The 24,915-nt window shown below is 44.4% G+C and overlaps 1 protein-coding gene across 5 annotated transcripts in view; it reads right to left on the reverse strand.

Annotated features, from left to right (window-relative positions):
* Positions 1–20,542, reverse strand: part of smpd5 (sphingomyelin phosphodiesterase 5) — a 36,438-nt gene extending 15,896 nt beyond the window's left edge. For 3 of the 5 annotated variants that reach the window (XM_078230585.1, XM_078230579.1, XM_078230571.1), the window contains exons 1-3: positions 20,315–20,411; positions 4,758–6,105; positions 598–673 (exon numbers count right to left, since the gene is read on the reverse strand). In XM_078230585.1, coding sequence (XP_078086711.1) covers positions 598–673; positions 4,758–5,906 — 1,225 coding nt within the window. In that variant the 5' untranslated portion in view covers positions 5,907–6,105; positions 20,315–20,411. Of the gene's footprint in view, positions 1–597; positions 674–4,757; positions 6,106–20,094 lie in introns of all 5 variants that reach the window. The other 2 variants (XM_078230555.1, XM_078230566.1) reach the window with 2 other exon arrangements.
* Positions 20,543–24,915: the final 4,373 nt, after the last annotated feature.

Consider the following 24,915-nt stretch of genomic DNA (forward strand, 5'->3'; position numbering starts at 1 on the left):
GAATGGCGGAGCAGGTTCAAAGGGCCAAATGGCCTCCTCCTGCTTCTAGTTTCTATGCCTCTGGTCAGGTTGCTTAAATACATCTACAACACTGGCATCTACCTGACAAACAAAATTTGCCCAGATAAATCCTGTCCATAAAAAAAGCAGGGCTAATACAATCTGACCAATTACCATTTTCTTGGTCTACTCTCAATCAGAGGGGTTATGGAAGATGTCATTGAGTGCTATCAATTGGCACTGACTTCCCAAAAACTTGCTTATCCAATGTTACCAGACCTCACTACAGTGTTGGTCCAAATCTGGACAAAAGAGCTGAATCCAGACGTGAAGATAGAGTGATTGGCCTTGACATCAAAGCAGCATTTAATGACTGCTGTGGCATTGAGAACACCAGGATTCAGGGGCAAAACTCTCCATTGATTGGAGTCATACTTAGTAAAAAGGAAAATGGTTGCAGTTGTTGGAGGTCAATCACCACAGTGACAGGACATCACTGTTCGAGTTCCTCAGGGTAGTGTCTATGCCCAACCAGTTTCAATTGCTTCAACGACCCACAACCTGCTGGATTAGGGAACTCATTTCCATTTTCTTTACCTGCAGTGGCGTGCAGGTGAGTGCAGCTGAGAAACCCCACAATTTGCTGGCCTTTCTGAGTCAAACCGACTTGGACCTAAAAGTAAAAATATTTCTATTATTAGTTTTTGATGATTGGCATATTTTAAGAACTTTTTTTTATTAATCTTGCCCACACATCACCAGGAAAGGGATCTGAAAACAAGCTACTCTTAAATGTTGAACTTTAAAGCAAAGTGTACATACAGGTTTAGAAAGTAGTTACGGTGATGAAGGCCAATGAAGTTGTTTTGGGCGGCACGGTGGCACAGTGGTTAGCACTGCGGCCTCACAGTGCCAGGGGCCCAGGTTCAATTCCCAGCTTGGGTCATTGTCTGTGCGGAGTCTGCATGTTCTCCCTGTGTCTGCGTGGGTTTCCTCCGGGTGCTCCGGTTTCCTCCCATAGTCTGAAGATGCTGGTTAGGTGCATTGGCCGTGATAAATTCTCCCTCAGTGTACCCGAACAGGTGCCGGAGTGTGGCAACTGGGGGATTTTCACAGTAACTTCATTGCAGTGTTAATGTAAGCCTACTTGTGACACTAATAAATAAACTTTAAACTTATATGCCTTCCTTCCTGACTACTTGGAAGGTGAAAATACAAAAAGGCAGTTCGACACAATTCTATTGAAGTCAAACAAGATAACCCACTAATGTGGGAAAGGAGAGCATGCTAATTTGTTTTGCATTTCTACATAAAGAACTAATTGAATGAAGCAAGTCCAATTGTAAGTGTTGCTCTGCAGGTTTACTGATCATGAAATAAACCAGTTCCTTTTCAGCAATGTCTCAGCCTGGTAGCCCCCTCAGTTCACTATCAGAAAGATCATAGCGGGAGGTAATATTGGGCAGCAAGCAAAAGACACAAATATCTTAGGTGCAAAATTTACTAGTTCGGTACCAGGATCATAGAATTGCTCAGTGCAGAAGGAGGCCATCTGGCCCATTGAGTCTGCATCAACTCTGATAGAGTGCACTCTCCCTCACCCTATCCCCATAACACTGCACATGGCTAATCCCATCTAACTTGCATATCTTTGCACTATGGGAGAAATCCACAGGGGAGGTGATGGCCGAGTGGTATTATTGCTAGACTATTAATCCAAAAACTCAGCTAATGTTCGCTAGGGACGCGAACTTGAATCCTGTCAAGGAAAAGGTAGAATTTGAATTCAATAAAAACATCTGGAATTAAGAATCTACTGGTGACCTTGAGACCATTGTCAATTGTCAGAAAACCCGTCTGGTTCACTAATGTCCTTTAGGGAAGGAAATCTGCTGGCCTACATGCGATTCCAGAGTCACAGCAATGTGGTGGACTCTCAACTGTCCTCGGGCAACGAGGAGTGGGCAAATGCTGACCCGCCTGGAATTGAACCCGTGTCCCCGTCATGGGTCATGGGTCTGGAAGGTGCTGCTCAAGGGGCCTCAAGTTCCTGCAGTGCATCTTGTAGATAGTACACACGGCTGCCACTGTGCGTCAGTGGTGAAGAAAGTGAATGTTTGTGGATGGGGTGCCAATCAAGTGGGCTGCTTTGTCCTTCGAGTGTTGTTGTTGGAGCTGCACTCACCCAGGCAAGTGGAGAGGTACAAGAGTCAGGGTTCGCGAAAGCGAACAAGGGGCAAGAAGGCTTCTGTCTGGAACATTCACTGGGCAGGAAAGCAATCAATCTTTCCCAGTCAGATTTATTCCCATGATTAATGGATATCCAGCATTGCTGGGGAATTGGTGTTGTGTGTGAATTAATTCGAAGGGCGTAACAACAAAATTAATTCAGCAATTACAAGTCAAGCACCACTTTTGTTGCCATGGCTCATTTCTTCTCCGGTGCGATTTTGATTGTCAAGACCTTGCAGCTGTTTTGCTGCTCCCACTCTCCATATCCACCAATGATTAATTTATCAACTTCTAAAGATTGAGTAGCCTCATTATTCCTCCTACCCAAATGAATCACCTCACACTTCTTATTGAATTTTATCATCCCACTCTGCCAGCTGTTTACATCTTCCTGCATTTTGGTACTGATCTCTACATTATTAACCAGACCTGCCAGTTTGGGATCACATGCAAGGTTTTGAGACATGACGACTCCATTTGATAGAATTTAAAGCACAAAAGGAGGATATTGAGTTTGCGTTGGTTTTTCAGAGGTACAAAGCAGTTATGACTGCGTCTTCAGTTCTTTTCTCCTTCAAATGTCTTCAATTTATTCTGGAAGCTACTTTTTAAATCTATATCCATCACCCTATCAGAGCGCATATTCCAAATCATAACTACTAGATTCATAAAAAGTTTTCCCTCCATCCTTGGAATTCTATAACTTAGGTGTAGATGTTTAGTTATTGAGTATATTCAGGGCTGAGATAAATTTTAGAAATCTAGAAAAAACAAATCGAGGCTATGGGGATCAAAAGGGAAAGAGGAGGTGTTAAAATTAAGTTACTGAATGGTTGAGCTGTGGTCATAAAGCCTACTCATGCTCTTAATTCTCATATTTCTACGTAATCTCCGGTTATTTCGATCACTTTAAACCTATGCCCTCTTGGATGGGCCTCCAGTAATTGGACACTGATCTTACTCTAAACCATAACAACTCTTATCAAATATTTCCTAAATGGAACTCCAGATTCTTCAGTCTATCGACTTCACCGTAATCCCTCATATTTGGGATCACTCCAGTAACCTAGCTTTGCATTCAATACCTCGCTTTATAAAGCCCTGAAACCTATATGGTTTATTAGTGGCTTTTGTTGAATTGCCCAGACACTTTCAATGGGTTGTATGCAAGCACCTTCAAAATTCTACCATTTTGCTTGTGTTGTCTTGTCTCATTCAGCCTACCAAAATGTAACACCTCATTTTTGTTTGAATTTCTCTGCCACGTTTACCTATTCCAGCCAATCTACATCCTCTTGAAATCTATTCCTGCATTCTTCACTGCTTGCTACATTTATAAGTTTCCATGTAATTTGCAAATTTCTAAACTGTACTGTGCCCTGCACCCCCCAAAGTCCAAGTCATTAATGCACATCATAAACAGTAGTGTCTTACCCCCCCACCCCCTCTGTTTATATCTCCAGTCTGAAAAACAGCTGTTCACCACAACTCTTTTTCCATCCATTAGCCAATTCCATATCCATGCTGCTACTGGCCCTTTTATCCCACTGACTTCATTCATTCTGCAGATCAGACTAAAAAAGATCATACACAGCTTGTTCAAGTAGCTAAAGGTCAAGATGAGAATTCTTTTAAGACTTGGTGTCCTAACATCCAACCAGAGCAGCAAACTGTACTTCAGTCACAGCACAACCTGAATATTGGGACAGAATCATAGAAACTTTATAGCAGAGGAAAAGGCCATTCAGCCCATTGTGTCTGATATATCTGAAAAAAAAGAGCCACCGAGCCTAATCATTCTTTCCAGCGTTTGGTTTGTAGCCTTGCAGATAACAGCACTTGATACCTTTTAAATATGAGTTGAGGGCTTCTGCATCTACTACCCTTGCAGGCAATGAGTTCCAGAGCCCCACAATCCTTTGGATGAAAGACTAATCTTTCTACCACTTTAATCTGTGCCCCACTGATCTCTCAGCTAAAGTAAATAGGCCCCTCAATTTTGTACATTGCAATCAAATCTCCCTTCAGCTCCTCTGTTCCAAAGGGAACAACCCCAGCCTATCCAATCTTTTCACTTGGCTACAATTTTTCAGGCCTGGCAACATACTCGTAAATCTCCTCTCTACACTTGCTAATGTAACAACATCCTTTTTGTAATGAGGTAACCAGAACTGCACACAGTACTCAAGTTGTGGCCTAACTAATATTTTATTCAGTTCCAGCATAACCTCCCTGCTCTTATATTCTATGCCTCAACAAATAAGATTCCACATGCCTCCTTAGCCACCATATCAGCATAGGGACATGTGTGTGCTGTATAGAATTCAACAGTGTAGCACTCCCTCAGCACTCCACTGAAGGAGTTAGCCTAGATTTTGTGCTCAACTCTCTGGGGAATGTATGACACACAACTTTCTCAGAGGAGAGCGTGTTACTCACTGAACCACAGCTGACCTCTGATCGTTACGCACATTGCAGCCAACATGCACATGAAAATTCCATCTGGGACATAAACACTTCCTTACCTTGACACATAGGAGACCCTTAGCAGCCAAGGAATCTTCCCCTCGGGTCCTGGGGAAACAGAAGAACTTGGCATCTAAAATGGGATATCGGCTAGCAAGAAAGATACCACTGTTGAGGAATTTAAATTCACAACAGCCATGGAAGCCGTACACACCAACATCATAAAGGATATGTCCAAAAGCTGGTTGAAGGATCTGCTTTAGTTTGGTTGCCGCCCGTTTCTCAAACACTTCGAGGAGGCAGACAAAGGCCACATCGGCAGGAAAGAGCGGAGATATTTCCACTGGCAGGTCATCTTTCCTGTTTTGCTTTTTCCGAGGTCTACCTTGGATCTTCAGAGAGGTGGGTGACAGAGCTTGCTGTCCACTGGGCTGGTCAGCTGGCATCTCATCCATGCCACTTATTAGGTTGCCTTCTTCAACAACTGTTAAATCTGAAGGATCCATGTTAGGTTGAAACATTTCATGCATATTCTCGACTTCGCTGCTTTCTTCTGAACTATCAATGTAGTGTAGGTTGTTCACTGCCAGAACTGACCCTCCAGATCCAAGCGGTTTGGTCATATTAAAAGAGTTGTATTCTTGTTTGACGGTGGCCAAGGGGCTATTTCTGCTCTGAAAGCTGGCAGTCACACTTGTCGGAGAGTCCACCCAAACTTTAATCCTTGGTCGGTTGACAGAGTCACAGATATAGGCAGCAATTAGAGCAGCTCTCCTTTGGGTCTGGGACAGGTTGTTAAAGCGAGCCAAGCAATTGGGCAAGAAGCACAAGTTTGCCTCCACAAAGCTAAACCCTTTACCCTCGCCGCATCCAGTCCAGTCTTTCTGGATGTCTATCTTTGGGTTTTTCTCACGGGAGTAACTAAAGGGCCTTCTCACCGCTTGTAGAGGTGCCCAGATGATGAATCCAATTAATGCCAACGGAATAGAGACTGCCAACAGAATCAGACACAAAAGGAATCTGAAGAAAACTTTCAGTGGCCAAAGGTAGCACTCTTGCTCTTGTTTTTGTTGTTGCTCATAAGTCGTTGGCTTAAAAGAAGCTACCATGTGATCCAGAGACCAGAAACAGGGGAAGATCAAGCCCCAGGCTGCAGTGTGTAAACCATGGATACAAGTATTGGGGAAAGGAGATTCACGTAGAACCATTTTTATAAAAAAGTCAAAATTTAATCTTCCCAGGTAGTGATTATGTTAGAGGTTCACACAATAATTTTGGTAGGCTGGTGTCAGTCATTTATCCTGGTATTATATATATCATTTATATTATGTTGCATTCTGTTATATCCCGTGAAAGCTTACATCCAGAATTGTTGATGTAGAATGTGCTTCCTCTTTGCCCTGTGACCTGAAATGAAACAAACATCATCAGTTTCGGTGTCTGTTCTTAAAATGGAAGGAATATGGTGAACCTTGACAATACCGAGGAAGCGCTGGGCTATCTTTCAGGTGAAACAACTGGGACATTAAGCCCTGCCTTAGCAGATAGAAGTAAAATATCCTGTGGCACCATTTGAAGAAAAACAAGGACGTTCACTCCGGCATCCAGTCAATATTTATTCTTCAACCAATATTCACACAAAATATCTGGTCATTTATCCCAATGTGGTTTCTGGGACCTTGCTGTGTGCAAATTGGCTGTTGCACTTGCTGCATTACAGGTGGACAATCCACTAGATGTAACATACCAACTCACTGAGCCTTCTTCAACAGCACGTTCAAAAACTATGACCTTTGCCACCCAGAAGAACAAGGGCAGCTAACAAAAAGACTCCCTAGTTGGTCCAACCCACAAGCAAACACCACCCAGGCAACACTCCCTTATAGATGCTTAACAATAAAAATCCAGTAACATCATGTTGTAAAACAGAGGTTGATCTCCCCTCTGCGAACTAACGCCGAAACACCCAAAGAGGAGTACCTCGCCCTATAATCTGTAAAAAGTGTGTGAAGTGATGTGACCTGCTCTCCAGTAACTTCTAGTGATTAAATAAAATTAAATCCCTGACACTTACTCTAAAATCAACACGTAACAATTTATTTATCTAACAGTGAACAAATTAACTAAACTATTAACAAACCGAATAAATCCCTTCTTATTAACTATTCCCAAATAAAACAAGATTCTAATGGTACGCTGTTCAAATAAATACAATTCCCACTCATTAACAAAATAGAATTGAGTCATCTCTAAATTACAACCAGGTTTTGTATCTTCCGGAATATTCTGGGCCTTCTCTGTTGATTCTTCTGTCTGGAACTTCTTTCTTCTTTGGTACCTTTGCTATCTAGATGGTGCTTCTCTAAGACATAGGTGAAGCTATGAGAGCCAGCGATTCTCTCTCTCTCTCTCTCTCTCTCTCTCTCTCTCTCTCTCGAGAGAGAGAGTGAGTTGAGAGCTGTTAGCTCTGGCAGGTGGCAGTTGCTCTACTTCCTTGTCCTACTGCCCCTTCTTTTATACCCATGATGACATATCAATATTTCCCACAATAGGATTGGTCTTAGATTGTCAAAACCATCAGACTTAAATTTAATAGGTTTTCGGTATCTAAGTGCCTGATTTAAATTGATTGGCTAAGTTCAAACAATTCAAAAGCCTATTGTCTTAGTAAAGCTGCTGATTGGTCTTTTGATACAAATGTTTCAGTTTGGGCTCTCTGTGTACTTGCATTTTTAAATCTCTAAGCACAGAAAAAGCACCACCTTTTAACGGGATCATGCAAAGCTTTCCTCCCTCGCATTTTACAATTTTACAAATACCAAATTCTAACTTCCTACCTCCCAATCTACAATTACCCTCCCCAACTTTGCAACACATTACCCCAAGGCAAAGCTGTCTTCCACTAAGGAGAAGAATACTGACAAATACTGTCCAAATTTCCAGCCTTAATCTCAGGGAGGGGTCCTACACAGTCAGTACCCTGTTAAAAGCTTCCTCAAATGCTAGAATCGGAATTAAGGGTGCAGGCAATTTTCAAAAACTAAACAAAAAGGTTTAATTACTGCTTGACGATTTCCTATCACCTGACATGTGACAATTTTGACAGAATTTGACTATATCTTTGCATAATTCAAGCCAATAGAAATGTTTTTGTACCTTAGCTTAGAACATAGAACATAGAACATTACAGCGCAGAACAGGCCCTTCGGCCCACGATGTTGCACCGACCAGTTAAAAAAAAAAACTGTGACCCTCCAACCTAAACCAATTTCTTTTCGTCCATGAACCTATCTACGGATCTCTTAAACGCCCCCAAACTAGGCGCATTTACTACTGATGCTGGCAGGGCATTCCAATCCCTCACCACCCTCTGGGTAAAGAACCTACCCCTGACATCGGTTCTATAACTACCCCCCCTCAATTTAAAGCCATGCCCCCTCGTGCTGGATTTCTCCATCAGAGGAAAAAGGCTATCACTATCCACCCTATCTAAACCTCTAATCATCTTATATGTTTCAATAAGATCCCCTCTTAGCCGCCGCCTTTCCAGCGAAAACAATCCCAAATCCCTCAGCCTCTCCTCATAGGATCTCCCCTCCATACCAGGCAACATCCTGGTAAACCTCCTCTGCACCCTCTCCAAAGCCTCCACATCCTTCCTGTAATGTGGGGACCAGAACTGCACACAGTACTCCAAGTGCGGCCGCACCAGAGTTGTGTACAGTTGCAACATAACGCTACGACTCCTAAATTCAATCCCCCTACCAATAAACGCCAAGACACCATATGCCTTCTTAACAACCTTATCTACTTGATTCCCAACTTTCAGGGATCTATGCACACATACACCTAGATCCCTCTGCTCCTCCACACTATTCAAAGTCCTCCCGTTAGCCCTATACTCAACACATCTGTTATTCCTACCAAAGTGAATTACCTCACACTTCTCCGCATTAAACTCCATCCGCCACCTCTCGGCCCAACTTTGCAACCTGTCTAAGTCTTCCTGCAAACTACGACACCCTTCCTCACTGTCTACCACACCACCGACTTTGGTGTCATCAGCAAATTTGCTAATCCACCCAACTATACCCTCATCCAGATCATTAATAAATATTACAAACAGCAGTGGCCCCAAAACAGATCCCTGAGGTACACCACTTGTAACCGCACTCCATGATGAATATTTACTATCAACCACCACCCTCTGTTTCCTATCCGCTAGCCAATTCCTGATCCAATTTCCTAGATCACCCCCAATCCCATACATCTGCATTTTCTGCAGAAGCCTACCATGGTGAACCTTATCAAACGCCTTACTAAAATCCATATATACCACGTCCACTGCCTTGCCCCCATCCACCTCCTTGGTCACTTTCTCAAAAAACTCAATAAGGTTAGTAAGGCACGACCTACCTGCCACAAAACCATGCTGACTATCACCTATCAATTCATTACTCTCCAAATAACTATAAATCCTATCCCTTATAATTTTTTCCAACATCTTGCCGACAACAGAAGTGAGACTCACCGGTCTATAATTCCCGGGGAAGTCTCTGTTCCCCTTCTTAAACAATGTGTTTTCCTAATTTCCAAATATCCAGCCATTGGAATTCCATGAACCCCATTAACTTCAATGAACTAAACACCCAAGCCTCATTTCTTCAAACTTTTCCTGAGGAATTTTCCCAAAAATAGATCCAGTTAACTCAACTTCAAGTGAGTCAAGATGGCGCCAGAGTGAGGCGACTTCTTGCAAGCTGTGCCCAGCATACCTTCTAATTCTATCTTTTACTCTCGTTCTACGCTTCTATTATTCCACACCCTAGCTATGATTGTAACACTACATTCTGCACTCTCCTTTTCTTCTCTGGAGCGGTATGCTTTGTCTGTATAGCGCACAAAAAACAATACTTTTCACTGTCTGCTAATACACGTGACAATAATAAATCAAATTCAAATCAAATCATGAAATCAAAGCTTTGACAAAGGGTCATCTGGACTCAAACGTCAGCTCTTTTCTCTCCTTACAGATACTGCCAGACCTGCTGAGATTTCCCAGCATTTTCTCTTTTGGTTTCAAATCAATTCAAATGGGCATGCCTGGCAAGTTCTCCACCAAGTCACAAACTATCCCATCCTGCAACTATACCACTTTTTGCTACCATTAGGGAGAGAATTTCAGGATTTTGAGTACAAGAGTTGGGATATCATTTTGCAGTTATGTAAAACCTTGGTTAGGCCGCATTAAGTGAGAGGGGGAAAGTTTAAGGGCGATGTAAGGTGGAGGGGTGTGGGTTTCCACACAGAGTGGTGGATCCCTGGAACACGCTGCCAGAGGTGGCGGTGGAAGCAGGCAATTAGCAATATTTAAGAGGCATCTGGATGGGTACAAGAAGAGGGAGGGAATAGAGGGATATGGACCGAGTAAGGGCAGGTTTTTTTTAAAGTTTAGTGAGGGCATCACGATCATTATGGGTTTGGGGGGCCGAAGGGCCTGTTCTTGTGCTGTACTTTTCTTTGTTCTAACCAACGAGCACTCTGGGTGCAGCTACATAACATGGATTGCAGAGGCTCATAAAGGCAGTTCATTACTACCTTCTCAGGGACAATTAGGGATTGACAAAAATACTGACCTTGTGAGTGACCTCTATTGCGGCTGAATTAAAAAGCTACATTTCAAAAGAACTTCCTCGGTGATAAAGCACTTTGGGATGCCAGAGGTCATAAAAAGTACGACATAAATGCAAATTCTCTCTTTAACTCATTAATTATCAGTAACGATCAGCAGCAGGTTAGATGGCAGCTCAGTTACTTGGGTAGCAACCTGGAGTAGGAATCCCCAAAGTATTGCCCTCTCTTCCCAACAGCAATTCTGAAACCTCTTCAGCCACTGTCTGGTTTGTAAAGCTCAGATTTTTTTCTCAGCGCCACCATTATAACTGCCATCTCTTATGAGGAGCATAAACTGGACAGTACCTGATTTTCCATCACAAAACTGTGGCTGGAGCATCTCACACAATCCTAACCTGTTTTCCCTCCCTTTAGCCATGTCTAGAATCATCCACGAGTGAACACAATTCCACAATCACTCTTGTGCAACTTAGTCATCTTCCTGCTCCTTCAACATCTTTGGCCAATTAGTTTAAAATTTATTTATTAGCGTCACAAGTAGGCTTACATTAACACTGCAATGAAGTTACTGTGAAAATCCCCTAGTCGCCACACACCGGCACCAATTGGGGTACACTGAGGGAGAATTTAGCATGGCCAGTCTTTCGGATTGTGGGAGGAAACCATGCAGACACGGGGAGAACATGCAGGCTCCGTACAGGCAGTGACCCAAGCCGGGAATCAAACCCAGGTCCATGGCACTGTGAGGCAGCAGTGCTAACCACTGTGCCACCCATATTGGAGCCCTAACCTGTTAGCTAGAACTCTCAAATTTCTGCAAAACCATCTATGCTGCAGCCCAAATCGGATCTCAGCCTTCGCAATTCCTGTGCTCTTACTCCCTCCTGCATATTAAAAAAATGTACAGGATCTACATGATGACCATGTTCTGAGCCACGTAATTAAAGACTTGAGCAGAGAAGGTTGAGGGGGGACATAATTGAGGTGTATAAGATTATGAGGGGTATGGAGAGAGTCAGTAGGAAGGGGTTGTTCCCCTTGGTTGAGGGGTCAATCACAAGGGGCATAGTTTTAGGGTAAGGGCAGGAGATTCAGAAGAGATTTCTCACTCAGGAGGTTGTGGGAATCTGGAATGCACTGCCTGGGAAGGCAGTGGAGGCTGGAAACCTTCAAATAATATTTGGATGAACACTTAGAAATATCTTTGATTTGTTGTCACATGCACTGGTATACAGTGAAAAGTATCGTTTCTTGCACACTATACAGACAAAACATACCACTGATAGACTATATAGGGGAGAAGGAATGGAGAGGGTGCAGAATGTAGTATTATAGTCATAGCTAAGGTGCAGAGAAAGATCAATTTAATATAAGGTAGGTCCATTCAAAAGTCTGAGGACACCAGGGAAGAAGCTATTCTTGAGTCAGTTGGTATGTGATTTCAGGCTTTTGTATCTTTTTCCCAACAGAAGGTGGAAGAGAGTGTGTACTGGGTGCGTGATTATGCTGGCTGCTTTTCTGAGGCAGCAGGAAGTGTAATCAGAGTCAATGAATGAGAGACTGATTTGCATGATGGATTGGGCGATGTTCACAACCCTTTGTAGTTTCTTGTGGTCTTGATCAGAGCAGGAGTCATAACAAGCTGTGATACATCCAGAAAGGATGCAAGGATGCTTTCCGTGGTGCATCTATAAATATTGGTGAGAGTTGTAGCGGACATGCTGAATTTCCTTAGCCTCCTGAGGAAGTAGAGGCATTATTAAAGTTAAAGTTTATTTATTTGTCACAAGTAGGCTTACATTAACACTGCAATGAAGTTACTATGAAAATCCCCTAGTCGCCACATCCTGGCGCATGTTCGGGTACACTGAGGGAGAACTTAGCATGCCAATGTACCCAACCAGCACATCTTTCGGACTGTGGGAGGAAACCGGAGCACCTGGAGGAAGCCCATGCAGATGCAGGTAGAACGTGCAAACTCTGCACAGTGACTCAAGCTGGGAATCAAACCCGGGCCCCTTGATGGGCTTTTTTAACTGCAGCATCAACATGGAGGAACCAGGACAGGTTGTTGGTGATCTGGACACTTAGAAACTTGAAGCTCTCGACCATTTTCACTTAATCACCATTGATGTAGACACGACATGCCGTCCACTATGCTTCCTGAAGTCGACGACTATCTCCTTTGTCATAACATTCAAGGATATGGGACAAGTGTAGGGAAACGGGATTAGCGACCTTTAGTGGTAGTTGTCAGTGCAGACTCGATGGGCCTTTTCTGGGCTGTATGACTCTATAAATACCAAATACCTCTTCATATTGCATCAAACTAATGGTTGAGAAGTTTAAGGAGTGATGTAATGACATGCTTGTCCAGTGTTCATTCACCCAAATCTCTCGACTTTAAAACATTAGAGCCACTTAACTCATTCACCATGTAAACAGATTTTTATCAGCATTTCTGATGGACAGAGTAGATAGTTGTTGCAAGGGGGCGGCACGGTAGCACAGTGGTTCGCACTGCTGCTTCACAGCTCCAGGGACCTGGGTTCGATTCCTGGCTCAGGTCACTGTCTGCGTGGAGTTTGCACATTCTCCTCGTGTCTGTGTGGGTTTCCTCCGGGGGCTCCAGTTTCCTCCCACAGTCCAAAGATGTGCGGGTTAGGTTGATTGGCCATGCTAAAATTGCCCTTAGTGTCCTGGGATGCATAGGTTAGAGGGATTAGTGGATAAGTATGTAGGGTTATGGGGGTAGGACCTGGGTGGGATTGTGGTCTGTGCAGACTTGATGGGCCGAATGGCCTCTTTCTGTGCTGTAGGGTTTCTAAGATTCACTCCCATCCCTAAATGGACTATTGCCCAGAACGCTTTTATTTTTTTTAAAGTTTATTTATTAGTCACAAGTAAGGCTGACACTGTAATGAATTTAATGGAAGAATCAGGCACACATCCCATTATATACTCAGCAGGTTGAGGAACGCGAATATAAAATTTGTCCAGGATCTAAAGTTACAAGGTTATGACCAAATTTAAAAATATAGCCACTTGATTTACTAATGCAGCCTGCATCAGATAAATTAAGCAGAGATGGCACTTTGACTCATCCTACCCAATGAGTCATAACTGACAATAGGAGAATCAATGATTCACAAAATGGTTACAGCACATAAGGAGTCCAACATGTCTCCTCTGAAGGAGCAATTCACCTAGTGCTGTTTCACTGTCTTTTTCCCCATAGCTTTGACCATTTAATGATCTAACTCCCTTGCGAAAGCCTCAAGAGACCTTGCCTCCACCACATTCTCAGGTAGTGCATTCTAGGTCCCAGCCATGTGCTGCATTGAAAAACTTTTCTTTGTTACCATTGTTTGTTTTGCCAATTCACTTAAATCTGTGCCCTCTGGTTCTTAATCCTTCCACTAATGGGAACAGTTTCTCCTTATCTACTCTGTCCAGACCCCTCAATTTTGAATGCCTCTATCATTCTCCAAGAGGAGTCCTGTTTCTCATCCCTGGAGCCATTCTCGGGAATCCTATCTGAACTCTCCCAAATGTCTTCACACCTTCCTATGGGGAAATAGATAAATCCCCTGGTCCGGATGGGATTTATCCAAGGATTCTCTGGGAGGCAAGAGAAGTGATTGCAGAGCCTCTGGCTCTGATCTTCAGGTCGTCGTTGGCCTCTGGTATAGTACCAGAAGATTGGAGGTTAGCGAATGTTGTCCCATTGTTTAGAACATAGAACATAGAACATTACAGCGCAGAACAGGCCCTTCGGCCCACGATGTTGCACCGACCAGTTAAAAAAAAAACTGTGACCCTCCAACCTAAACCAATTTCTTTTCGTCCATGAACCTATCTACGGATCTCTTAAACGCCCCCAAACTAGGCGCATTTACTACTGATGCTGGCAGGGCATTCCAATCCCTCACCACCCTCTGGGTAAAGAACCTACCCCTGACATCGGTTCTATAACTACCCCCCCTCAATTTAAAGCCATGCCCCCTCGTGCTGGATTTCTCCATCAGAGGAAAAAGGCTATCACTATCCACCCTATCTAAACCTCTAATCATCTTATATGTTTCAATAAGATCCCCTCTTAGCCGCCGCCTTTCCAGCGAAAACAATCCCAAATCCCTCAGCCTCTCCTCATAGGATCTCCCCTCCATACCAGGCAACATCCTGGTAAACCTCCTCTGCACCCTCTCCAAAGCCTCCACATCCTTCCTGTAATGTGGGGACCAGAACTGCACACAGTACTCCAAGTGCGGCCGCACCAGAGTTGTGTACAGTTGCAACATAACGCTACGACTCCTAAATTCAATCCCCCTACCAATAAACACCAAGACACCATATGCCTTCTTAACAACCTTATCTACTTGATTCCCAACTTTCAGGGATCTATGCACACATACACCTAGATCCCTCTGCTCCTCCACACTATTCAAAGTCCTCCCGTTAGCCCTATACTCAACACATCTGTTATTCCTACCAAAGTGAATTACCTCACACTTCTCCGCATTAAACTCCATCCGCCACCTCTCGGCCCAACTTTGCAACCTGTCTAAGTCTTCCTGCAAACTACGACACCCTTCCTCACTGTCTACCACACCACCGACTTTGGTGTCATCAGCAAATTTGCTAATCCACCCAACTATACCCTCATCCAGATCATTAATAAATATTACAAACAGCAGTGGCCCCAAAACAGATCCCTGAGGTACACCACTTGTAACCGCACTCCATGATGAATATTTACTATCAACCACCACCCTCTGTTTCCTATCCGCTAGCCAATTCCTGATCCAATTTCCTAGATCACCCCCAATCCCATACATCTGCATTTTCTGCAGAAGCCTACCATGGTGAACCTTATCAAACGCCTTACTAAAATCCATATATACCACGTCCACTGCCTTGCCCCCATCCACCTCCTTGGTCACTTTCTCAAAAAACTCAATAAGGTTAGTAAGGCACGACCTACCTGCCACAAAACCATGCTGACTATCACCTATCAATTCATTACTCTCCAAATAACTATAAATCCTATCCCTTATAATTTTTTCCAACATCTTGCCGACAACAGAAGTGAGACTCACCGGTCTATAATTCCCGGGGAAGTCTCTGTTCCCCTTCTTAAACAATGGGACAACATTCGCTAACCTCCAATCTTCTGGTACTATATCAGAGGTTTAAGAAGGGGAACAGAGACTTCCCCGGGAATTATAGACCGGTGAGTCTCACTTCTGTTGTCGGCAAGATGTTGGAAAAAATTATAAGGGATAGGATTTATAGTTATTTGGAGAGTAATGAATTGATAGGTGATAGTCAGCATGGTTTTGTGGCAGGTAGGTCGTGCCTTACTAACCTTATTGAGTTTTTTGAGAAAGTGACCAAGGAGGTGGATGGGGGCAAGGCAGTGGACGTGGTATATATGGATTTTAGTAAGGCGTTTGATAAGGTTCACCATGGTAGGCTTCTGCAGAAAATGCAGATGTATGGGATTGGGGGTGATCTAGGAAATTGGATCAGGAATTGGCTAGCGGATAGGAAACAGAGGGTGGTGGTTGATAGTAAATATTCATCATGGAGTGCGGTTACAAGTGGTGTACCTCAGGGATCTGTTTTGGGGCCACTGCTGTTTGTAATATTTATTAATGATCTGGATGAGGGTATAGTTGGGTGGATTAGCAAATTTGCTGATGACACCAAAGTCGGTGGTGTGGTAGACAGTGAGGAAGGGTGTCGTAGTTTGCAGGAAGACTTAGACAGGTTGCAAAGTTGGGCCGAGAGGTGGCGGATGGAGTTTAATGCGGAGAAGTGTGAGGTAATTCACTTTGGTAGGAATAACAGATGTGTTGAGTATAGGGCTAACGGGAGGACTTTGAATAGTGTGGAGGAGCAGAGGGATCTAGGTGTATGTGTGCATAGATCCCTGAAAGTTGGGAATCAAGTAGATAAGGTTGTTAAGAAGGCATATGGTGTCTTGGCGTTTATTGGTAGGGGGATTGAATTTAGGAGTCGTAGCGTTATGTTGCAACTGTACACAACTCTGGTGCGGCCGCACTTGGAGTACTGTGTGCAGTTCTGGTCCCCACATTACAGGAAGGATGTGGAGGCTTTGGAGAGGGTGCAGAGGAGGTTTACCAGGATGTTGCCTGGTATGGAGGGGAGATCCTATGAGGAGAGGCTGAGGGATTTGGGATTGTTTTCGCTGGAAAGGCGGCGGCTAAGAGGGGATCTTATTGAAACATATAAGATGATTAGAGGTTTAGATAGGGTGGATAGTGATAGCCTTTTTCCTCTGATGGAGAAATCCAGCACGAGGGGGCATGGCTTTAAATTGAGGGGGGGTAGTTATAGAACCGATGTCAGGGGTAGGTTCTTTACCCAGAGGGTGGTGAGGGATTGGAATGCCCTGCCAGCATCAGTAGTAAATGCGCCTAGTTTGGGGGCGTTTAAGAGATCCGTAGATAGGTTCATGGACGAAAAGAAATTGGTTTAGGTTGGAGGGTCACAGTTTTTTTTTTAACTGGTCGGTGCAACATCGTGGGCTGAAGGGCCTGTTCTGCGCTGTAATGTTCTATGTTCTATGTTCCTAGGGTGTGGTACTTGAGCTGGATGCAGTGCTCCACTTGAGGCTGAACTAGTATTTTACACAGAATTTCCTTTCTTTTGTACTCCATGGACTATTGATAAAGCCACATACTTTATTAACCCGGCTCAACCCGCCCTGCCACTTGCAAAGATTTATGCACATATACACCCACATCTCTCTGCACCTACACCCTCTTTTAGTATTGTCTCTGCATTCTTCCTACCAAAATGAATCACTTCACACTTTTCTGATTAAAATTTCATCTAATTGTCTACCCATTCCATTTCTAACTTTGTTCAAGTCAGTTTTGTGGCACTTTATCAAATGCTATTACTTCATCAATAAGCTAAAGCAAGTTAAACAGAATCGTTAGGGTGCAGGAGGCAGCTATTTTGCCAACCTGTCTCCACTGGTTCTCCAAATGAGCAACTCACATAGCACCATTTTTCCACCTTTGCCCCATACCCTGCACATAGAAGCAGCACAGTGACACAGTGGTTAGCACTGCTGCCTCACAGTGCCAGGAACCCGGGTTCGATTCCCAGCTTGGATCACTGTCTGTGTAGAGTTTGCATGTTAGAAAGATGGAGAGTAGAACTTGGTGAGGCTGCGGCATGGTTAGACATGGTCAGCAGTGTCCTCCAGCAATCTTCAGAGTTGTATAACCATTAAGCTAAGGACAATGGCACTGCAGTATTAGTGTAACTGAACTAATAATCCAGAGACCCAGGCTAATGCTCTGGGGATATAGATTTGAATCCCACTGCAGCAGCTGGTGGAATTTAAGATAAAAGCAAATTACTGTGGATGCTGGAATCTGAAACCAAAAGAGAAAATGCCGGAAAATCTCAGTAGGTCTGACAGCATCTGTCAGGAGAGAAAGGAGCTGATGTTGAGTCCCGATGACCTTATGTTAAAGCTGATATTCATGGAAGCAGGCCTTTCAGCCGAACTTGTCCATTATGACAAAGGGTCATCTGGACTCAAAACGTCAGCTCTTTTCTCGCCTTAGATGCTGCCAGACCTGCTGAGATTTTCCAGCATTTTCTCTTTCGGTGGAATTTAAATTCAATTAATAAAACTCCACTTAGTAATGGTGACCGTTAACATATCATCAATTGTTGTAAAAAACCACCTGATTCACTAATGCCCTTTAGGGAAGGAAATCTGCCATCCTTACCTGGACTGGCCTACATATGACACCAGACCCACAGCAACGTGGTCAACTACCCATTGAAATGGCCAAACAAGGCACTTAGTTCAACAGCAATAAAGGATGAGCAACAAATGCTGACAACACACACCAGCCCATGAAAGGAACACAATTGCTCAGATGACAATGGCAAATGAGACAGATGCGTTTAGCAACATGGCACCTTGGTGGACACCAAAGGTGCAAATCAGAACTAACAGCTGGAGGAAGCAGTGTCAGACTGGCAGAACTGAGGATGCGATGGGAAAGCAACTGAAGATGAAGTCCATCTGTAATATATGCAACAACGTACTCTCAAGGCTAGCAGTGTGCCCTGACACACAAGGATTCACCAAGTTAGTTAAACACAATTTGCCATAACAAATCCATACCGGCTTTCCGTAATTGAAAGATCGGTGATGACGTTCACCAGGGGTCATAGGTTCGGGAGGGGGGGGGGGGGGGTGGTTTAACATGGATATCAGAAGGACGTATTTTACACAGAGGATGGTGGGGGCCTGGAATGCGCTGCCGGGCAAGGTGGTGGAGGCGGACACACTGGGAACGTTTAAGACTTATCTGGATAGCCACATGAACGGAGTGGGAATGGAGGGGTACAAAAGAATGGTCTAGTTTGGACCAGGGAGTGGCGCGGGCTTGGAGGACCGGAGGGCCTGTTGCTGTGCTGTATTGTTCTTTGACCCACATTTTCTCTGCCCAACTCACTACTGATTTTGTCCCAAATTATCATTGCTAGAAGCTTCTCCACAGGTTATGATCACACCCAAGGAGCAGTGCTCCAAAAGCCCATGCTATCAAATAAACCTGTTGTTTAAAAGCGCTATCTCGGCCTTTTGGCTCGGATGCGGGTGGGATCAAGTCTTGGAGGAGGAATTGCTTTCCCTCCTTCGGTCAGCTTGGCTCGTGTGGATCGGGCCCAGGACTGGGTAAATGGTCGCTTGCCCTGTCTTGCCAGCCTGGATCAGAGGTGTCTCAACTTGTTGAGACTCTGAATTAGACTCGATTTGATTGAATTGGAAAAGTATTTTTAAAAAAAACCTGTTGGGACTTTAACCTGGTGTTGTGAGACTTCTTACTGTGCTTACCCCAGTCCAATGCCGGCATCTCCACGTCATGGCCCTTTTTCTTCGATGTGGAGATGCCGGCGTTGGACTGGGGTAAGCACAGTAAGAAGTCTCACAACACCAGGTTAAAGTCCAACAGGTTTATTTGGTAGCAAATACCATAAGCTTTCGGAGCAGAGCTCCTTCGTCAGATGGAGTGGATATCTGTTCTCAAACAGGGCACAGACACAGAAATCAAATTACAGAATACTGATTAGAATGTAAATCTCTACAGCCAGCCAGGTCTTAAACGTACAGACAATGTGGGTGGAGGGAGCATTCAACACAGGTTAAAGAGATGTGTATTGTCTCCAGACAGAACAGCTTGTGGAATTCTGCAAGTCCAGGAGGCAAGCTGTGGGGGTTACTGATAATGTGACATAAATCCAACATCCCGGTTTAGGCCGTCCTCATGTGTGCGGAACTTGGCTATCAGTTTCTGCTCAGCGACTCTGCGCTGTCGTGTGTCGTTAACCTGTGTTGAATGCTCCCTCCACCCACATTGTCTGTACATTTAAGACCTGGCTGGCTGTAGAGATTTGCATTCTAATCAGTATTCTGTAATTTGATTTGTGTGTCTGTGCCCTGTTTGAGAACAGATATCCACTCCATCTGACGAAGGAGCTCTGCTCCGAAAGCTTATGGTATTTGCGACCAAATAAACCTGTTGGACTTTAACCTGGTGTTGTGAGACTTCTTACTGTCCTTTTTCTTTGAACAAGGGTATAACAGCATGGAAACAGGCCTTTCAGCCCAACTTGTCCATACCAACCAGGTTTCCTAAACCGAACCAGTCCTATTTGCCTCTGTTTGGCTCTAATCCCTCAAAATCTTCCTTATCCATGTACCTGTCCAGATCACTTTGAACTGTTGTAAATGCCAGTGAGAGAATCATGGAAAGCTGGAAAGCTGCAGCAGGTCCGGAAGAATTCCAAGGCGTCCTACTGGGTTAATTATCCCTCTCTCCATAGGTGCTGCCGGACACGGGGAGTTTTTCCAGCACTTTCCGGTTGTATTCCCATCAGAATCGGGGACAGGGAAAGAGGAGCAACACAGAACACAGCTCACTTGACCTGACTGATCGGCTGACGAACCCTCTCCGCGCGGGGGGAGGGGTAAAGACCTCACCTGCAACCGCTCCTCCATCGCAGGGACTGGATGCTGTCAGTGGTTGGGTGTGTGAAGCGCGGGCAGGGAGGGTCGGAAGGCGGGCTCCGCTCCGCTCCTCTCTCCCACCCCCATGCAGCGGAAGCCGCCTCCGCCGCTCATTCCGCTCCAACCGCCCACCTGGCACCTGCTCCTCCCGCGCAGGCGCACTCAGCGACCCCCACCTGCTGGCCCGTCTGACGTCAGCGCGCACGCGGGTCTGTGGCCACGCCCCCTGGGCAGGTGCGGCTTGAATGCGGACTCGAAAGTGTGGAGTGGAGTGGCGGTTGGGAATTGGCGCGCGCCAAGCAGCCGCGGCTCAGGTGGAAAGCTGATTGAGGGGGAAGGGGTTCATCCACTAACGGTTCAGGTCTATGTTGATTTAACATCGTTATCTTCGTTTATTTTAGAAGTTTCAGATTTAAAATAATTTCCAAAGGTTAGGTTGCCCGTGCTAAACTCAGAATTGTTTTATTTGTCCTCAGGATGGGAGTATTGCTCACAAGGTTGTCATTTATTGCCGATGCCCCATTCGCCACTGTTAGAGCAATGACTGTATTCACATATAGACCAGACCAGGTAAGGACGGAAGATTTCCTTCCCGAAAGGACATTTCATAGAATCATAGAAACCCTACAGTACAGAAAGAGGCCATTCGGCCCATTGAGTCTGCACCGACCACAATCCCTCCCAGTCCCTACATATTTACCTCCTAATCCCTCTAACCTACGCATCTCAGGACACTAAGGGCAATTTTTAAGCATAGCCAATCAACCTAACCCGCACATCTTTGGACTGTGGGAGGAAACCGGAGCACCCGGAGGGAACCCACACATTTGCAGATGAGTTGGATGAATTTTTCAGTGTCACTCAAAGCAGCTTTTACATTTTCAAGGTTCGGATTTAAATAGACATCTCCTGGTTTGCTAGCTGAGCGACAGAACCACCACACTAACACATTGGCAGTATTGAAAGGGTTTGCAGTACTTTAAAGTCTATTTATTAGTGTCACAAGTTGGCTTACATTAACACTGCAATGAAGTTACTGTGAAAATCCCTGAGTCGCCACACTCCAGCGCCTGTTCAGGTACACTGAGGGAGAATTTAGCATGGCCAATGCACCTAACCAACACGTCTTTCAGATTGTGGGAGGAAACCGGAGCACCCAGAGGAAACCCACGCAGACATGGGGAGAACGTGCCAACTCCATACGGACAGTGACCCAAGCCGGGAATCGAACCCAGGTCCCCGGTGCTGAGGGGCAGCAGTGCTAACCACTGTGCCACCATGTTGCCAAATGGTGTAACATGTAACCCCCACCATTTGGCTTGGGCTTGCAAAATCCTACTAACTGTCCTGGCTTGAGACAATTCACACCTCTAATCTGTGATTATCCCTCTCTCCATTCGCACTGTCTGTACCTGTAAAGACTTGATTACCTGGAAAAACTCATTCCAACAATTATCTTGCAATTGTGCCTTTGCCTACATATGCCATGATTGTGAACCCACTTGATGATGGAGCAGCGCTCCAAAAGCTCGTGTTACTAAATAAACCTGTTGGACTTTAACCTGGTGTTGTGAGACTTCTTACTGTGGCCACCCCAGTCCAACGCCGGCATCTCCACATCATGACTTTTTTTTTTAAACAATAGAAAATATTTTGAGGCACACCTAGGGGATTTTCACAATAACTTCACTGCAGTGCTAATGTAAGCCTACTGTGACACTAATTAATAAATAAACTTAAAAGATAAACAGAATCTGATGAAATGGTGCAATTACAATAATCTCTCCCTCAATGTCAGTAAAACGAAGGAGGTAGTCATTGAGTTCAGGAAAAGTTGTGGACAACATGCTCCTGTCTACATCAACGGTGATGAAGTGGGGATTGTGGAGAGCTTCAAGTTTCTAGGTGTTCAAACCACCAAAAATCTGTCCTGGTCTCTCCACGCTGATGCTATAGTTAAAGAAAGCCCACAGACACCTCTACTTTCTCAGGATGCTAAGGAAAGTCAGCATGTCCGCTACGACTGTCACCAATTTTTACAGGTGCACCATAGAAAGCATCCTTTCCAGATGCATCATAGCTTGGAGTGGCTCCTGCTCTGATCAAGATGGCAAGGAACTACAAAAGATTGTGAATGTAGTCCAGTCCATCACGCAAACCAGCCTCCCATCCATTGACTCTGTCTACACTTCCCACTGCCTTGGAAAAGCAGCCAGCACCCCGGCATACTCTCTTCCATCTTCTTCAGTCGGAATAAAGATACAAAAGTCTGAGAGCACATACCAGCCAACTCAAGGACAGCTTCATCCCTGCTGCCATCAGACTTCTGAATGTATCATATATTAAGCTGATCTTTCTCTTCACCCTTCTGTAACTACAACACTATATTTTGCACCCTCTCCTTTCCACCCCCCCATGTACTCTATAAATGGCATGTTTTGTCTGAATAGTGTGCAAGAAACAATACTTCTCACTATCTCAAGACATGTAACAATAATAAATCAAATCAACTAAACTGCTCTCCCTTTTATCTCTGAAACCTCCTAAAACATGCAATCCACATTTAATACAATCTTCATTAGTTTAAGTTTACATTGAAATCCTTATCACTAGTTGCATGTCAAATACAATATTTTTATTGAAAATGTACACCATAAGACCAGAAGTTTAAAAGTGTTTACGATTAAAAACTTCAATTGTTCTCATTTGTTTGAAGTTTGTATTTCTCGATGTGAAAGTTCATTAATATAGGAAGTACTGTGAGCTGCATCTTACCAACAATATTAATGTGACATCTGGGCCTGCCTCTGTGAGCAGAATCTCTTGATCTGGGGAGAAGCTGATGACCGGGAACTGCCAGATTTTGTTCCACTGACAGGTGCACCCTCTTTACAGAAGCCAGTATTAAGAATGCCAACTTGCACAGGTAGGTTGTGAGATATGTTAAGAGTTTGCTATAGTGTGATCTGAAATAGATAGATATTTTTGTCCCACAAGCAAGCAAAATGTGTCCAGAGGCATCTCTACAAACTTCAGTTTACAATCCATCCTGAGCTTTGCAAATTCCTCTTCTTTTAATAACCCAGTCTTGGAGGGAAGTAGCATTCAAACTTTCTTGTAGTGCTTTAAGATGTGTGGAGGTAAGGATGAGTCTGATTTTTGATTTATTGTCACATGTATTGGCATACAGTGAAAGTATTGTTTCTTGCACGCTTTACAGACAAAGCATACTGTTCATAGAGAAGGAAAGGAGAGAGTGCAGAATGTAATGCCAGTCATATCTAGGGTGTAGAGAAAGACCAACTTAATGTGAAGTAGGTCCTTTCAAAAGTCTGATGGCAGCAGGGAAGAAACTGTTTTTGAGTCAGTTGGTATGTGTCCTCAGACTTTTGTATCTTTTTCCTGACGGAAGAAAGTGGAAGAGAGTATGTCCGGGATGTGTGGGGTCCTTAATTATGCTGGCTGAATTTCTGAGGCAGCGGGAAGTGTAGACAGAGTTAGTGGATGGGAGGCTGGTTTGTGTGATGTATTGGGCTACATTCACGACCTTTTGTTGTTTGTGTTTTTGGGCAGATTGGGAGCCATACCAAGCTGTGATACAACCAGAAATAATGCTTTCTATGGTGCATCTGTAAAAGTTGGAGAGAGTTGTAGCTGACATGCCAAATTCCCTTAGTCTTCTGAGAAAGTAGAGGCATTGGTGGGCTGTCTTAACTGTATTGGTCGGCAGTGTCATATGGGACAGGTTGTTGGTGATCTTGACACCTAAAAACCTGATGCTCTTGACCCTTTCTACTTCGTCCTTGTTGATGTAGACAGAGACATGTTCTCCACTTATGCTTCCTGAGGTTGATGACAATCTTCTCTGTTTTGTTGACATTGAGGGAGAGATTATTGTTGTCACAGTTCAACAGATTCTCTATCTCATTCCCGTACTCTGTCTCGTCATTGTTTGAGATCTGACCCACCACGGTGGTGTCATCAGCAAACTTGAAAATCGAGTTGGAGGGGAATTTGGCCACAAAGTCATAGACATATAAAGGAATATAGTAGGGGGCCGAGGACACAGCCTTGTGGGGAACTAGTGTTGAAGCTGATCATGGAGGAGATGTTGGTGCCTATCCTTACTGATTATGGTCTGTGGGGTAGGAAGTTCAGGATCCAGACGCAGAGGGAGGAGCCCGAGGCCCAGGCCGCAGTGTTTGGAGATGAGTTTCATAGGAATAATGGTGTTGAAGGCTGAGCTGTAGTCAATAAATAGGAGTCTGACATAGGTGTCTTTGTTATCTAGGTGTTCCAGGGTTGAGCGCAAGGCCAGGGAGATGACATTTGCTGTGCACCTGTTGTGGCGGTAGGCGAACTGTAGTGGATCCATGCAACCCAGGAGGCTGGAATTTATTCATGCCATGACTAACCTTTCGAAGCATTTCATAATGATGGAAGTCAGAGCCACCGGACAATAGTCGCCAAGGCACGCTGCTTGGCTTTTCTTTGGTGCCGGCATGATGGTCTTT

This window comes from Mustelus asterias, chromosome 2 (assembly GCF_964213995.1).
Source record: "Mustelus asterias chromosome 2, sMusAst1.hap1.1, whole genome shotgun sequence".
NCBI classification, from domain to species: Eukaryota; Metazoa; Chordata; class Chondrichthyes; order Carcharhiniformes; family Triakidae; genus Mustelus; species Mustelus asterias.